Source organism: Anopheles coustani, chromosome 3 (assembly GCF_943734705.1).
Source record: "Anopheles coustani chromosome 3, idAnoCousDA_361_x.2, whole genome shotgun sequence".
In the NCBI taxonomy this organism is placed as follows: Eukaryota; Metazoa; Arthropoda; class Insecta; order Diptera; family Culicidae; genus Anopheles; species Anopheles coustani.
The window spans coordinates 88,707,845-88,721,962 of record NC_071288.1 but is presented as its reverse complement, the minus strand read 5'-3'; the positions used below and the strand labels follow the sequence as shown (position 1 = coordinate 88,721,962).

General features: G+C 43.6%; 5 protein-coding genes across 7 annotated transcripts in view; 1 reads left to right on the top strand and 4 right to left on the bottom strand.

Moving 5' to 3' along the window:
- On the bottom strand, nt 1-3,192 carry LOC131271326 (ubiquitin carboxyl-terminal hydrolase nonstop). 2 transcript variants are annotated; one of them, XM_058272718.1, is made up of 5 exons: nt 2,392-3,192; nt 1,831-2,253; nt 1,612-1,685; nt 1,258-1,428; nt 1-1,194 (listed from the first exon to the last, which is right to left on the bottom strand). In XM_058272718.1, exons 1-5 carry the CDS (start codon nt 3,190-3,192, stop codon nt 1,152-1,154), a joined length of 1,512 nt encoding a protein of 503 aa, XP_058128701.1. In that variant the 3' UTR covers nt 1-1,151. The 2 variants fall into 2 exon arrangements, with proteins under 2 accessions (XP_058128701.1, XP_058128700.1); XM_058272717.1 differs by having other exon boundaries at nt 1,258-1,685; nt 1,831-3,192.
- Nucleotides 3,193-4,123: 931 nt separating this feature from the next.
- LOC131258679 (oocyte zinc finger protein XlCOF6-like) lies at nt 4,124-5,480 on the bottom strand. Its single transcript, XM_058260035.1, has one exon. It carries the CDS (start codon nt 5,478-5,480, stop codon nt 4,329-4,331), a length of 1,152 nt encoding a protein of 383 aa, XP_058116018.1. The 3' UTR covers nt 4,124-4,328.
- Nucleotides 5,481-5,943: 463 nt separating this feature from the next.
- LOC131272496 (serine/threonine-protein kinase RIO1) lies at nt 5,944-7,790 on the bottom strand. Its single transcript, XM_058274248.1, has one exon. The coding sequence runs from the start codon at nt 7,712-7,714 to the stop codon at nt 5,993-5,995; it is 1,722 nt and encodes a 573-aa protein (XP_058130231.1). The 5' UTR covers nt 7,715-7,790; the 3' UTR covers nt 5,944-5,992.
- Nucleotides 7,791-7,948: 158 nt separating this feature from the next.
- On the top strand, nt 7,949-11,330 carry LOC131270776 (DNA-directed RNA polymerase III subunit RPC8). 2 transcript variants are annotated; one of them, XR_009179803.1, is made up of 3 exons: nt 7,949-8,222; nt 8,287-8,984; nt 11,208-11,330. XR_009179803.1 is itself a non-coding variant. In XM_058272477.1 (2 exons), the coding sequence occupies exons 1-2, from the start codon at nt 8,112-8,114 to the stop codon at nt 8,917-8,919; spliced, it is 744 nt and encodes a 247-aa protein (XP_058128460.1). In that variant the 5' UTR covers nt 7,949-8,111; the 3' UTR covers nt 8,920-9,285. The 2 variants fall into 2 exon arrangements, 1 of the variants encoding a protein (XP_058128460.1); XM_058272477.1 differs by lacking the exon at nt 11,208-11,330 and having other exon boundaries at nt 8,287-9,285.
- A 429-nt stretch (nt 11,331-11,759) lies between these two features.
- The window catches only part of LOC131259001 (F-box/LRR-repeat protein 16), a 33,814-nt gene continuing 31,455 nt past the window's right edge, over nt 11,760-14,118 (bottom strand). The window contains exon 5 of the mRNA XM_058260409.1: nt 11,760-12,253. Within this exon, the coding sequence (XP_058116392.1) occupies nt 11,956-12,253 (298 nt within the window). The 3' untranslated portion in view covers nt 11,760-11,955. The remainder of the gene's footprint in view (nt 12,254-14,118) is intronic.

Sequence of the window (14,118 nt, the reverse complement as noted above, 5' to 3'; positions counted from 1 at the left end):
TTGTTATAAACTGGAATACATTTCAAAACTTTTTAACGATATCATGCTCCCCAGAGAAACGAGAGTGAGGAAAATACATCGAACGTGTACGATCGACCCCGCACTTTGTTAGGTAATGACTGTTGTTTCTTTTCCGGTCTTAGTTAAAAACTCATTAGAAAAGAAAAAACGGAATACTAAAGGAAGTTGATTCCACATGCGTGAAGTATTTGTTTATTTGAGTTTGTTTGTTTTTGTTATTCACTATTCGTACCATGCACAAACGAACATCGTTCACCTCTTGCACATCTTCCATTCATGTTCCTGTTTTGGGAAGAGTAGGCGGTAGAATTCTTCCATAGGAAATCAGTAGGCAAGCTTTGTGTGGATCACAGTAACACCTGAAAAAAACAAATACCGACACCGGGCGAACAAGGTAAAGGATATTCGGCTACCGATCTGATCGTGTAAGGAAGTGATGATCGAAGGTTACGAACAGAAACTGACGGTGAAAGGAAAAAGGAAAACATTTGATTCGATTCATCACACCCCCATGCTTTCGTTGGGTTGGTCTTTTCGTTCTTTCCCTTGTTTTATTCGCTAAATGTTTTTTTCCCGTTTGTGCCGCCATGCATTGAACGCATCCCGATCGTTGGAACTGGACTGGAAGAGTTTGTGTTGGGAGCGGTAGGAGAAATAGGAAAGAGAAGGATCACTTTAATAAATATGGATATTATTAACACAATGACTGAAAGCGTATCTTTGTTGTTTGTTCTTCTACCTAATCTAAATTGAACATATTTTGTCCAAGCCTAAAATGTGCCTATAGTACGGTTTATGTGAGCTAAAAATAATACGTCAATAAAAATAGTAGTGTCCGTATGCGAGAAAAGAGGGTGGGGGGATAAAATGAACTTCCGGAACACATATTAAGCATGTTCGTTTCGTCGATCGGTTTCCGATGTAGGTTTCCAAATACAAAAGAAATACATGATGAGCTTCCTCAGGAAACGGTTGGGTAAGAGAAATGCATCGAAACAGCGAGAAAGAATGCCGTCTTTAAGGAGTCGGGAATTGCCAGTCTTAATGTTTGCTACTCGTTCAAGGAGCCCCCGAAAACCCCTCCCGTTGTTTTCTATTGGCTTCATCCACTCCTCCGAGGGTGTGTCACATTATTCGTACTCCAGTATCTTTTTGTGATAAAATAAAAGGTACCTAAAACAAGAACAGAAAATGGTAAGATAATTTCCCTTCTTTTAGCGCTCTACTGTCACATACCCTTCACTATCGAGGACCTGCTTCAGCGTGGCAGTGGTAATGATATGATCGTCACACTTCACCCAAATGTCCTTCTGATGGCGCACGTATGCCGTATAGTGGCCAGCGTCTAGCGTCCCGACGTGGTTAATAACTGCGTACAGCGAATACCGGAAGTCGGCCGTATCACGGCTGTGCTGTGATCCGTTCCCGCCGCCATTAGTTCCCCGGTCCTCGTCACCCTGGCCGGATGACGAGCCAGCCATTCCGGTTGCGGCCGGAGTAGACGATCCGTTCGCTCCAACGTTGTCGGCGCTGTGGGTTGATGCTTTTCGGTCCGCACCGCCCGACAGAGGCTGCTGCTGTTGGTCAGACTTTTTTTGTGACATAAACGGCGTCATGTCCAGCTCCGAAGGGAATGAGATGAAGGTGGAAATTTTTTTATCGATCTAAAATTGAGAAAAGGCGGAAAGCGAATAGTGAAAAAATCGGTTAAGAAAAGCTTGGGAAAGATGCATAATATAATTTAAAATAGATAATCTTTTATGTAATAAACATTCAGAATTCTCGTTTAATCATTTTCATCAAACGTACCAGACTAGAGTGCTCAAACCGCTTGAGATGAAAACTGGCCACGATCGGGAGCGTTCGCATCGACAGTTGCTTGGTGGATTCCTGATAGCTTTTGCAGGTGTTGCATTTGATTTTTGCACTCGAACCCAAATGCTCGGCCCGGGTAAACCGTTCCAGACAATCGATGAGGGACTTCGGGGGTCCACCGTAGCCTTGGCTGTTGGACGATTCGCCCAGATCGAGCGAAATGTCCCAGAACGGGTCGATCGTGGTCGAGACACCGTTGCATGCCTGACAAACGACGTCACTCTGCAGACCGCCGGTGAAGATTTGATCGATAATGCAGTTACACTGGGCCGGATTGGGGTCCGCCGGGGTGGCGTTGGAGGTGGCACCGGCATTGGGCGCCATAGGTTGCGTTCCCGTGGTTGTCGCTGAGAGCGGCTGGGCGTTTGAGGTGGACTGTTGTAGGAGTTGCTGTTGAAGGGAGCCTTGTGGAAGGTGGAAGTTTGTGTTCGAATGCTGGTTCTGGGGTTGCTGTTGGGATTTTTCGGCAGCGGCGGCGGCCGCAACGTTGGCTGCTAATTCCGTCATCGATATTTTGCAATGACGATGCAGTACGTCGAGGGTCGCAATGAAGAACTCGTGCGCATCCTGTTGCTCGTAACCGGCCAGGTGTCGCGCATGGTTCCAGATGAGGTGAAGCAACCGATGCAGGGACAGTGGACCCCTCGCCCCGGAGTAGAACTCCTGGAAGAGGCGGGACACTTCACAGACGAGACATTTGGCGGCCGTTTTCGAGGTGCACTCGTGCAGCTCGGCGAGGAAGTAGTCACGCAGCAATGGTGTATGGATGAGGGCCTGCACAATGCAGTTCATGAAACAGGTTGAACCGAGGTTGAGCAGCCCACGCAGTCCGATGCTGGAGTAGGCCGTCACGTGGCGTCGTTTCGGATTTTTCAACAGCAACTCAATCTCCAGCTTCGAAGGGCTCCACGGGCGCCAGGACAGGCTCTTGTTAAGGCTGCGAGCCTCGCGGCGCAGATGGCGTTCGGCAATCGCCTGACATTCGCTGTTGTAGATGAAGTCCCGACATTGGTAGCAGTAGAGCATCCCGTAGCACAGCTCGAGGGCCATGAAATGCTTGGTGAGCTTGTAATGCTCGTTGATGTGCGCTCCCTTGCAGCCGAAGTAGATGCAGTGTAGGCAGGAGAAGAGCTGAGGTCCGGAGCCGCCACATTTGTGGCACAGACAGGACAGCGCCTTGCGGCGTCGGGCTTCCTTTCCGATGCAAGCACTAAAGTACGCGTGCACGACCGTGAACGAATCGTATCCGAATTCCTTAATGTACGTGGCGAAGTGTGAACAACCTACATCGCCCATCGTTGCAGGTAGTGCAAAGATTGACTTGAAGTTCCTTCCTGGCCAAATTCCAAAAGGTCGAAGAAATCAGCACTGTTTAACACTCACACAAAAATGCCCTAATAATGTTTGTTCATTTGAATTTCTTCAATGCCAAATCACTATAAGTTACCGAAATTTAAGCTTGTCTCATTAATGAATTAAAGAAGTGGGCACCGGAAAGGCAACACTATAGCAAAAAAAAAAAATGCTAGGAACTTGTTCAACCGTGATCTGACGGTGCATGGAAAACTTCTCACAAATTTATCATAGTAACTTTAGTTCCTGGCACTGAACTCTTCTCCTTTCACATCGTAGCAGTGTAGAAAGCAGTTTATTTGAACATTAAAAAGTATTGTTCGGTGCTTTTCGCAACCGAATGTAAAAACTTTTTATCTAAACAGGGAACTTTATTGCTGTCTGAAGCCGATACATCATTTGACAGATTTGAAAGATCCATACCAAGGAGGTACAAGCCAGGTACAACCATGTAGACCATGCATTCTTTCAGAGCCGGTTTCTTGATTGTAATTTATTTGTGACTTTTAGTGTTCCTATATTGATATTTTCTACATTTTCATCAAATTGAATAGCTTTTTAATTAATCTTCTGTGTAAATGAAGTAAGAGGAAGCCAACAGTAATCAAATTGAATGTATCATGTCAAAATGTAATCAGTTAACCTGAAAGTAATATTTCCTTGGGCAGCGCCCCAGCAGCTAGCGGAGTCTCGTTTTCTTTTTGCTAAGTTTACAAAATTTGATAAAACGGTTGTAAAAAGGAGACTCAGATAATGCAAAATGCGATTTCACTTTCGAATAAATAATGTTTGAATAATAATTGATCCCATGTTTTACAATAATTATGGTTGTAACAACGAAAGCTCAAGTATTTATATAATTATTTCAATTATTTTATTCTATGGCCTTAGCCTGAACTTCTTGATCATTCAAGCATTTAAAATTGTACATAGCGCAGATAAATAAATACGATCACATATAAATACATTGTTCATAAGATTTTAAAAGGAAGAGCGGAAATCGCGGAATTTACTACATTCGATGGCTAGAATTAAAACTTAAATCGATAGTCACGGTCTATACCGCTTCCATCTCTATATCATGAGCCTTGCGTAATGTTTGAGGGATTATTGATGTTATCGTTCATTACCGGAAGAAAGGCCGTTCCAGTGGATGCTGTGGTTGGCTGGCATTGTACTGCTTGATTGATTTTGTCGTTACAATGGCTGCCACAGTTAAAGCCCTCGATGTCGAAGTTGGTTTGCGTTTCGGTGGAGACGAGATAATCCCCAAACCCTTCGCCCCCGTCATTCCAACTGGTTTGAGTTTCGATGGTGGACAGTCCAAGATCGGTGATGAGCCCCGGTTCGTCGTTGGTTTGCGTATACATATGCGTGTAGGAAAGTAATGGATCGTGGTTGTTTATCACATTTGGATACACGACATCCATGAAGTCGGTTTGCGTTTCGGTGCACACTACGAATGACTCTGAACCTTCGATCGGGCCGCTTTGAGAATGGCTGTACATAAAATCGTCGGTACTGGAACCATTGGCAAATGAATAGCCTTCATTTGGTTTGTATTGATCAATCGTCATAAGCGGAATACATTCACTCTGCTTGACTTCGGTGGATGGTGTATCACAGTTCGAGGAGAGTTCCGTTTGAGTTTGCTGATTTTCTTTCCTTATCTGAGTTTGTGTTCCAATGCTGATACTCTTTGTATACTTTCTGGCCCCAACCAGTTTAGAATACCCATGCTGCTTCCGTTTGGCATGCGTCAGCAATGCTTCTCGAGATCCGTAAGAATATGAACAATGCTCACACTTGAACTTTTGACCACACGATAACCGGTGATGTCGCAGGAAGCTAGCGGTGGCAAACGATTTTTCACAGCTACTGCAGCCAAATTTTCGCTCGCTATGCATTTTAAGGTAGTGTTGCTTCAGGCTTTTGAAGGAGCTGAAGTACCGTGCCTTGATGGGGATGTCCGATGGAAGCTGATGGTAGACACATTCCACTGACGGACAATAGAATCGTTTGTGGTCACTCTTTGCACTACCTTTGCTCATCCCGTTTAGCTCCGGGGCAGTAGTCTTGTGGTGCCGCTTGACGTGCATTTGCATGTGCGATCCATTCTGGAACGTCACCTCACAATTTTCCATCGGACAGTAGTATATTTTGTCAGCCAAAATGTCCGTCGCTGTGGGGTAGAATCGCAACACAGCCCCAGGTTCGTTCTGGGTGGCCATTTTACGTCCAAACCCGATGTAATTCACTGTTCTAGTGAAGGGTTATGATCCTCCTGGTACTAACGGGTAACTTTGTGTTTACTATTTTTTACGTCAATTTTTGTTTACCAACAAACGGCTTAACCCGTGTTGCCGAAATGCTATAAAATCCTGTTCTGTTATGGCATCTACAGCTGGCCTGCTGGAAATTCAAAACGAATGTTTCAATTAATTTTAAGATTATTATGATGGAACTTATTTAATTCTCGCTTTCCATCTTCTCGATGATCAAATGGCGGTCTCTACACGTTCATTAATTTGCTTTATGCTATCAGTAGCTAATAATGTTTTTATTTTAAAGTTACTGATGTAGCGAAGAATTTGTAGATTATTTGTAGGTTGGTTGTTTTTATTACTGTGAAATAAGATGCTACAAATGTTGTACAATTTACAGGTAAATGAATATTATATTTCGATATCTTTACATCAACAATATAATTATTGGGTTGTTGTCCCCCCTTCCCTGTTTTCGCTTATTTTCGGCCCATTTTCTCCTTGCGCTTTTTAATGTGTTTCTTTACTTTTGCTTTTCGCTTTTCAGCTTTTTCATCCTTAACGGCCTTTTTCCGTGCTCGACGCTCTTCGGCCGTTTCATCCTTCGCTCGCACAATTACTGCACTTCCCTTTCCTTCGTTTCCACCTTCTTCATCGTCTTCGTCATTAGATGAATGCTCTGAATCACTGCACTCTTCAGAACTATTGCCATCTTTCGAGTCCAAAGCGTCTTCTGGTACAACGGGTTGGTTGGAAGGCTGCTTCTCAACCGCTCCTAGCCCTGTGATCGTTTTGTACACCAGATCCTCCTCGCGCGTGTCGAACACATCCCGTTCAGCATCGTAGACGTCGTGCAGGGTTTTCGGGATAAATATCCGCTTAAACACGGCCTCCTCAATCTTTTGCAGCTCGGTAAATTCGTCGAAGCTTCGGTTAGCGATCTTCTCCGATATACGTTCCAGGCAACCTTCCATCGTCTCGGGAGTGATCGTGGCGTCGGTGATGAAGTCAAACAGTTCTTTGACCGTCATCGTGGAGACATCACGTTTACGGAAAAATTCCGTCACGTTGGTGCAATCCTTGCGCAGGAATTCCAGTGCGTGCGGGTGCTCGTGCTCAACGGACTGTGACACATCGATGATAATGATCTTACCCTCGTGGTAAAGTAGATTAAACTCGGACAAATCGGCATGGACCAGCTTGCAGCGATTGTACATGATCCACATCATTACTACCGCGTCCCGGTACAGTTCGCGGGCTTTCGACGTGCTCAGCTCGACATCCTTCAGCTTCGATGCTGGCCATCCATCACGCCCAATAAATTCCATTACCAACACGTGACCACGCAGCAGAATCGGTTCCGGGACGGGGAGCTCACACTTTTTCATTCGCACGAGATTGCGCATCTCCTTTTCCGCCCAGGTGCGAACCATTTTACGGGGGTTATGTTTGTTGTACCCATGCCGAAACCGGTACTCGCCCGTTACGTACTTGTCGCGATCCTTGAACGTGAGGATCGAAGTTTTGAAGATTTTGATCGCGTAGTCCATCCCGGTGCTTGACGTGGCATGGTAAACATTGGCCTCCTTGCCCGTCGAGATGCAACCGTTGATTTCATTTATCATGGCCCGGTTGAGGAGCTTGAATACAATCATGCGGGTGCGGGGATCCATCACTTGCTCGACCGTTGCCCGATCCTGCTTGTCCTTGCTACGCAACCGATCACTGTCCGCTTTGCGCTGTGTTTCGATGAGCGTGTTCTTGGCATGGCTGGGCAGCGACGATGGACCGTCGTACTTTTCCACGTTGATGCGATTGGTAAACTTTTTGAAAAGCGTATCGGCCGGTTGAAAGTGTGACACCTTCTGGCTAACGCTCTGGGTGTTGGTGTGCGATTGCAGAAGGTTTAGCTGTTGGTTTCGTTTAATTTCTCCGCCTTCGTAGCAGTAGAAATGATCATCATCTAGATCGTCGTCGTCATCATCATCGTAATCATAGTCGTATTCTTCCCACTGCTCTTTTTCGGACTCAATCTTGCCGGTTCCAAATAGGGCATCTTGTATTTCGATTTTCGTTACCGCCGGCGAAGCACCATTTACTTTCGACGTAGGCACGGTTGCCTTCAGTTTCTCGTTCAAGTCCACAACACCCAAATATTCGGTTGCATCTTCCAGAGCATCTTCAAACTGTCCGGCACTCATGTTGAAAGGTGCTGGATAGCTTCAGCACTGAAGATTTCACAAAATCTTTCGATAAACGACTAATCTTTCCACACCAAAACTGAAACACGAGGAAATGTGTTTATTTTGTTTTTCCAACTGACAGTTGTTGACAGTTGCTTACCCTTCGGGAACGTTACAGGACAAGTTGCTATAAAATGCGTTCCTTCAATGTTTGGAAAATTAAACAATTCCAAAGCCAATTGTAAACAAACATGTGCCGGCATGGAATCCTACAACGTTGTGCGGTATAATTGGGGTTTACCAACTTTTCTGAACTTTAAAACATAGCCACACACTTCTTATATACGATAAACACGACACCTTCATCGGATGAAGGTCTAGAGTAAGTAATTAATAAGCTTAAAGCAACCACAACATGTTCGTGCTAGCGGAATTGAAAGACAACGTGCGGATAGCACCGGAGCTGTTTGGATTGAAACTACCCGAGGCAGTTAGAGATGAAATCAATCGAAAGTTAGCCAACAAGGTATGTCCGCCACCGTCCGAATGTAAAGGAAGTATGTGTTAATGTTCACCTTACTCAAACGTAGGTCCTGCTGAACGTCGGGTTATGCATCGCGCTGAAGGACATAGTAAAGCTGGGCGACTCGATTATCCTGCCTGGCGACGGTGCCTCGCACACGGAAGTAAACTTCCGCTACATCGTTTTTCGACCAATGATTGGCGATGTTATAACGGGCAAAATTCGTAGCTGTAGCCGTGAGGGTGTTCACATTACGCTCGGTTTCTTCGATGACATCCTGATACCTCCATCGGCACTTCAGCATCCTTCACGCTACGAGGAAGCCGAGCAGGCTTGGGTGTGGGAGTACCCGCTGGAGGATGGAAAATCTCACGACCTTTACATGGACATCGGGGAGAGCATAAAGTTTCGAGTGTCGGGTGAGGTGTTCGAGGAGAGTTCACCCGTCGGGCCTCCCGACCAAGAGGTTCCGTCCGGCGCGGCCGGTGCCAGTTCTAGTGGGGTGGGCTCGAGTGGTACCACACCGCAGGATACCAACAAAACTCCCTATCGAATCGTAGCGGCCATTAACGAGTCCGGATTGGGTCTGCTGTCGTGGTGGGTTCAGCAAAACCAAGAAGAGGAAGAAGAAGAAGACGAAGATGCAGATGGAGAAGAGCAGGAGCAGGATCAAGGCGTTTCAGGCGAGGAAGATGAATAAAATTATCTCATAAAATGAAAAAACAAACTTACCTCACGCATAACATACGTACAAAGTGAAATCAAGTAAGTCGTTGTAATTTAAAGGTTTTTTCTTCCGTTTCTTATTTCTCTGGATTCTTATCGAGCTTTTCCATCCCATGGTTAAACTTTATACATCCGTACATTGTGTATCTTAAAGTTTTTCGTTACAGAAAGTTTGCTGTCCAGCTGCAGCTGTGTTTTGGTTGCATTTGTTATTCGCGTCCTACTTCTTTTGATGCTTTTGCTATGCTATATTATATATTCTTGTAACCTTCCCCTAGTCGCAGTAGCAGTTGGCTTTGAAATTTAGCAAATGTTGCCTTGATTTGGTTCAATGTTTTCTACATCTCCACGGTTCGCATCGCCAATAAAAATGCATTTGAATAGCGTCTTTAGCGCGGGGTTTCAAATTAGCAATTATGTGGTTTACCTTTATCGCGCTATAATAGAATTCCTTTGACCGTGTGTCTTCTAGATACTAAGTGTTTAATCGGGACATGCAGCTGCCCTCCGTTCATCAACCGTTTGATTGCTGCCACGTTTCCCGTCGCCTACTAGTGTCGGAAGGAAGGAATCGAAAAGCTTCTAAGTGTACCGCTATGCGTGTTTTCCTCATTCGAACTCGCGGCGATTGCGGCGGTCACGCTGTGCACCTTCTGAGTTGTATATTTGGTTAAATTTGGACTACTTTACTTTGAGACGTGAGCCGCAAAATTGACCGTAAAAGAGCAGAAAAATCACACCAACACCTTTCCCTTCCGCTGCCACAAGGGACGCCGAAAAATGGCGAGACGTTAGCCACCCATTTAGCCAAACCACTAAAATACTACTAGGTGCGATACCTAGTACCCCTAAGTAATATCTTTCAGAGCTCGAATGTTATCAGTCATGACACGTGGGCGGCCGTTATAATTTTCTTTACAGGGATTTTTTTTATAATCCCCCATTTTTCACCAGTGTTTTATGTTTGAGGGTGAGGCAGGTAGAAAATTTAATTTTGTTTTAAGGATTCAACCAAAACTTGGTGCAATTTAAAATTTGGCTGTAGTGCGGCTCCCCCTTTTCAGTTATTTGGTTCTGAATAGTTTTTGATTTATTCCTATTTTGAAGTCTGCTCTTAGTTTCGGTATACGCTGGGCGATGGTGTGGCATGTGTTGGTTTATTACTTCACTTGTTAGCTATGCTTGTTTCTAAACAATTAAAATTTAGTTTGTTCGAATGAAATACAAGTTTACTTATCTCATAACCGCACGAAGGAATAGGTAATGCAGGTAGGGATTTATATCATCCACCAAGGTTAGCTTTTTTTTTGGTTTCGTTCCTCCGGTCACCGTTTCGTAACGTTATTGTTTAAATTACGGTATAGTTAAGGTTAGATCTACCATATTTCCACACATTCAAACATTCGCTTTTTTATGTATAGTCTTCCTCGCAAGCAGCGGGTGGTTACGTCAAGTCTTGTCAGGTTTTGAAGAAAAAAGAAATATATATACAACGAATACTATTAAAGGCTTTCTCCTTTTCGGGGCTCCACCGTTTGGCGCCTTTGCTTCCTTTACAAGTTAAATTGTACCAATAGTGAATCAACCATCGTTAGGATTATAGGATAATACCGCCCTGTTCATTGATAATAATAGTAATCATAATCGTAAATATTTATATAATTTTGTCTTTAGTATTTTTTAAATTTTCTTTGTTCAACTGTAGGTTTTTCTGTGTCATAACATCTCTTTCACTCGACAGCAAACTATTTTGTGTTATGATTTTTGTTTCTTTTTGTTTTCTACATTTCTAGTTTTGTAACGTTTCACTATCTGCCCCTAGTACACTATAACAATTTGGTTTCATGTTTCATCTTCTCGTCCGCGTTTGCTACGTTTACACATTTTACTTTTGAGTTCCTTTCACATCAGTGAATTTCTGTGTTAAGCATATGTATCCTTTTTGTCGACTACAGGTGGATCAATGGCTTTGGACTTTTTCGCCAATGATTTTGTGGCATTGATTGGCCATCGTTTTACCCTCTGCAATAATGTTGCAGTGTATTTGCCTTCTTTTTATACACTTTATCTACACAGCCATTATTCTTCGTGGTCAAATAATGCTCATGAACTATTTGATTTGAAAGTACTCTGCTTCGCATAAAGAATTATTTTGCCACCATGTCAACCTTTTCAAACACTACAGTAAAACAATTATTCAACATTAAATTTACACTCTTTTGTTTGTTCTTTTGTTTTTTTTTGTTACTTTTTCCTCCTCAGAACTCAACGCTTTATCATGTGCCAGGTTTTTGTAGCTGTGAGATCCGTTCTACTTCCTTCGTACAGCAAGGGAATAAAGTAAACTAATTAAAAAAAGCGTGTTCTTCCCTTAACCTGTAACGGATGTTGTAGATTTGTTTATTGGGTTTTCCCTACACTGAACAGCTGAAATATGGTCATGGACTTTTATTGAATTCTTTTCAAAGAATGTGTCGTATAAAAAGGTATATAGAAGCTTGTTTAAAAAAAATATGGTTGATGTTTTTCATTCACTGGTCAAAACACAATTCCAAAACTTGCAAAGCATTTCAAGGTATAAAGGGACGCAATAGGTTCGTTTTGTTTTGGTAGCAGTAAAATTAAGTATATCAAGTTAAAAATAGTCGCTTGCAATCATCATGCGTCGGATCTCAAAATTCGTTTGAAGTGCTGAGGAAATAATAACTTCTCAATTATAAAACATGCTCTAGCCTTCTAGGGTCTCAAACCTCGGAATTCAATGGTGCCATCATCAGACGTCAATATAACGTAATTTTCAGTCACAATTGGCGCACAGCTCCGCTTGGACTGTACGCGAAAACGGGACAACCTTGTGGATTCTCTCAATCTCTGCAAGCCGATGCCAGGCCTCCGATGTGATTCGCTGCAGAGGATTTTCCACCACCGTTGCTCGGGCCTGTGAAGCGCCATGGCCGGGCGAAGGGGGCTTGCGCAGACCGCCGTAACAGGAACCGGATACGGTGCCGGATTATTCGATCAGCAGGCAGCGGGGTAGATGCTCGCGGAGGTAATCGAACAGCTCCTGCGACGCACCGGGACAGTTGGTGAGCTCCAGTTCTTGTAGGTGGCGTAGCTGAATCAGGCTGGAGAGGCCGGACGAGGTGAGCAGTGGGCAGCCGGCAAGCGACAAAACCTGCAGGTTGCGCATCGAGCAGAGGTGCTGCAGGCCAAAGTCCCGGATTTGGGTGCACCAGCGCAGGAACAGCGCCGACAGGGAGAGCATGGTCGAGATGTAGCCGACGCCGATGTCGGTAATGTGAACGCAGCTGTCGGAATAAAGAGTCGAAAAGAGGAAATTAGCACATTAGAAAGGCATGACTTCATTATTTTTCATTCATCCCGATCGATTTTATGCGCTAGAGTTCATGGGAAATGTTTGTACATTTGAATAAATCAACTAAATGTATCATAAAAAACCACAACATGATATCATAAAAAATGAATATCAATTATTTTCTGAAAATACTTTTGAGTATAACAGTTTGATACATGAAACAAAATAACACTTTGTTTGATACGGCGTTGTACAAAATTCCAAGTATATTAGAATTAAAGATTGATTGTATTTTCGGTTGTATTGGAAAGGTTCTTGAAGGTTTTCATAAAACTTTGTTGTACTGATTTATTATTTTATGCGATTGATCGATTGCAATTTGACCGTTGGTTGATAAAAAATGTTGGTTGATCAAATGGTTGATTACCGAGGCAAAGAAAAAGAGAAGCATGCAAAACAGATCATATTGGATGCCTAGTTTAATTTTATGTTCTTCCAAAATAAAACCAAAATAGGTACTGTTAAACTTAAAAACTTGTTAACTCAAAATTAATTAATACTAAATTAATGTCGCTTAACACAGCATATAGGCATTTGAATGGAAAGGATAGTTCCATTTAAAAGGAACAAAAAAGGAACCAATCCCTATTATTTACAAGCGTTAAAGGTGTGCGACATGTTTTGAATTGTAAATCGAATAAATAAACATTAAAAAAATAATTATAATACAACAACATTCAACCCTTTGACATAATAAAGACAAAAGATACTATTTGATAAATGCTTTCAATGATAATCTTTCTAGTACCATGATTTCTAAAGAAAAACCGGCTGGAAACCATGCTCCAAGCAGTGAACAAAACATAACGATTTTAATTCCCCTCAAGTGATGTACTTTATTCCGGTGCTCAAAGGTTTCCGACGTTCATCCCACCGCAAGGCGTTTCCCCCATTGGATGCGGATTCCGTACCTAATCCCACTCGACTGATTGGTAATGCCAACAACTTGCCGCAACGTCCACCAACGCAACCATCAACACAAAGCCTAATATGCCGCTTCCTGTTGTCGGTTAGCAGATGTTCACGAGCGCAAGGTGAACGAAGAAACGATGGGCAGGCCTGATTCGGGACCGGATTTCCGGGCGGTTCCAACCGGAACGAAAATACCTTTCTCAGGTCGATTGCTATAGAAACACCGAAAACCATCTGGATTCCTAGCCGGGCGCATGTGTGCGCTGTCCGGGAATGCTGTTTGGAACATGGGCGTAAAAGGTTTCTTCAAATCCGGACCCTAAAGCCTTCAAAGGCAACCGGAATCAGTTGGGCAAGGTAAGGCCTGACGGTGAATGAGCCGTTTAGCAGCGTCGCTTGGTGCTTGGGCAATGGAGGCGTTAAAGAAAATACCTTGCGTAGGAGGAGGAATTCTTGGAAGTTAAGTCGAAATCCTTCCTAAATTCCTGCCAAGCCCGGGGCCGGGAGCAAAACAGCAAAATAGCACAGCAGGATACGCGTCACAACAAGTACCGACCGACCCCAATTTGCTCGATGTTTCCTTCCGAATGATGACAAATGTTTCATCGATGGTAAAACACGCTTTTGTGTTGCGATGGCAACGACCCACGGAAACTGTGGTTGATGGGATAAATTGTTGAAATGTTTCTTCCATCTGTTCCGGTAGAACAAAAGTTGCAACTTTATTGGAACATTTTACAATCTAAATGGTGTTCCATGGCTCTAGAATGCCGAGAAGAAGAAATACAATACAATGCGTCAGAGATTTTGACTCGCTTGCCATCCGGCAAGAGGCAACGTAACACGCGTGGGCTGGAAAAGTGATTGGTTTCCTTGGCAGGGGAT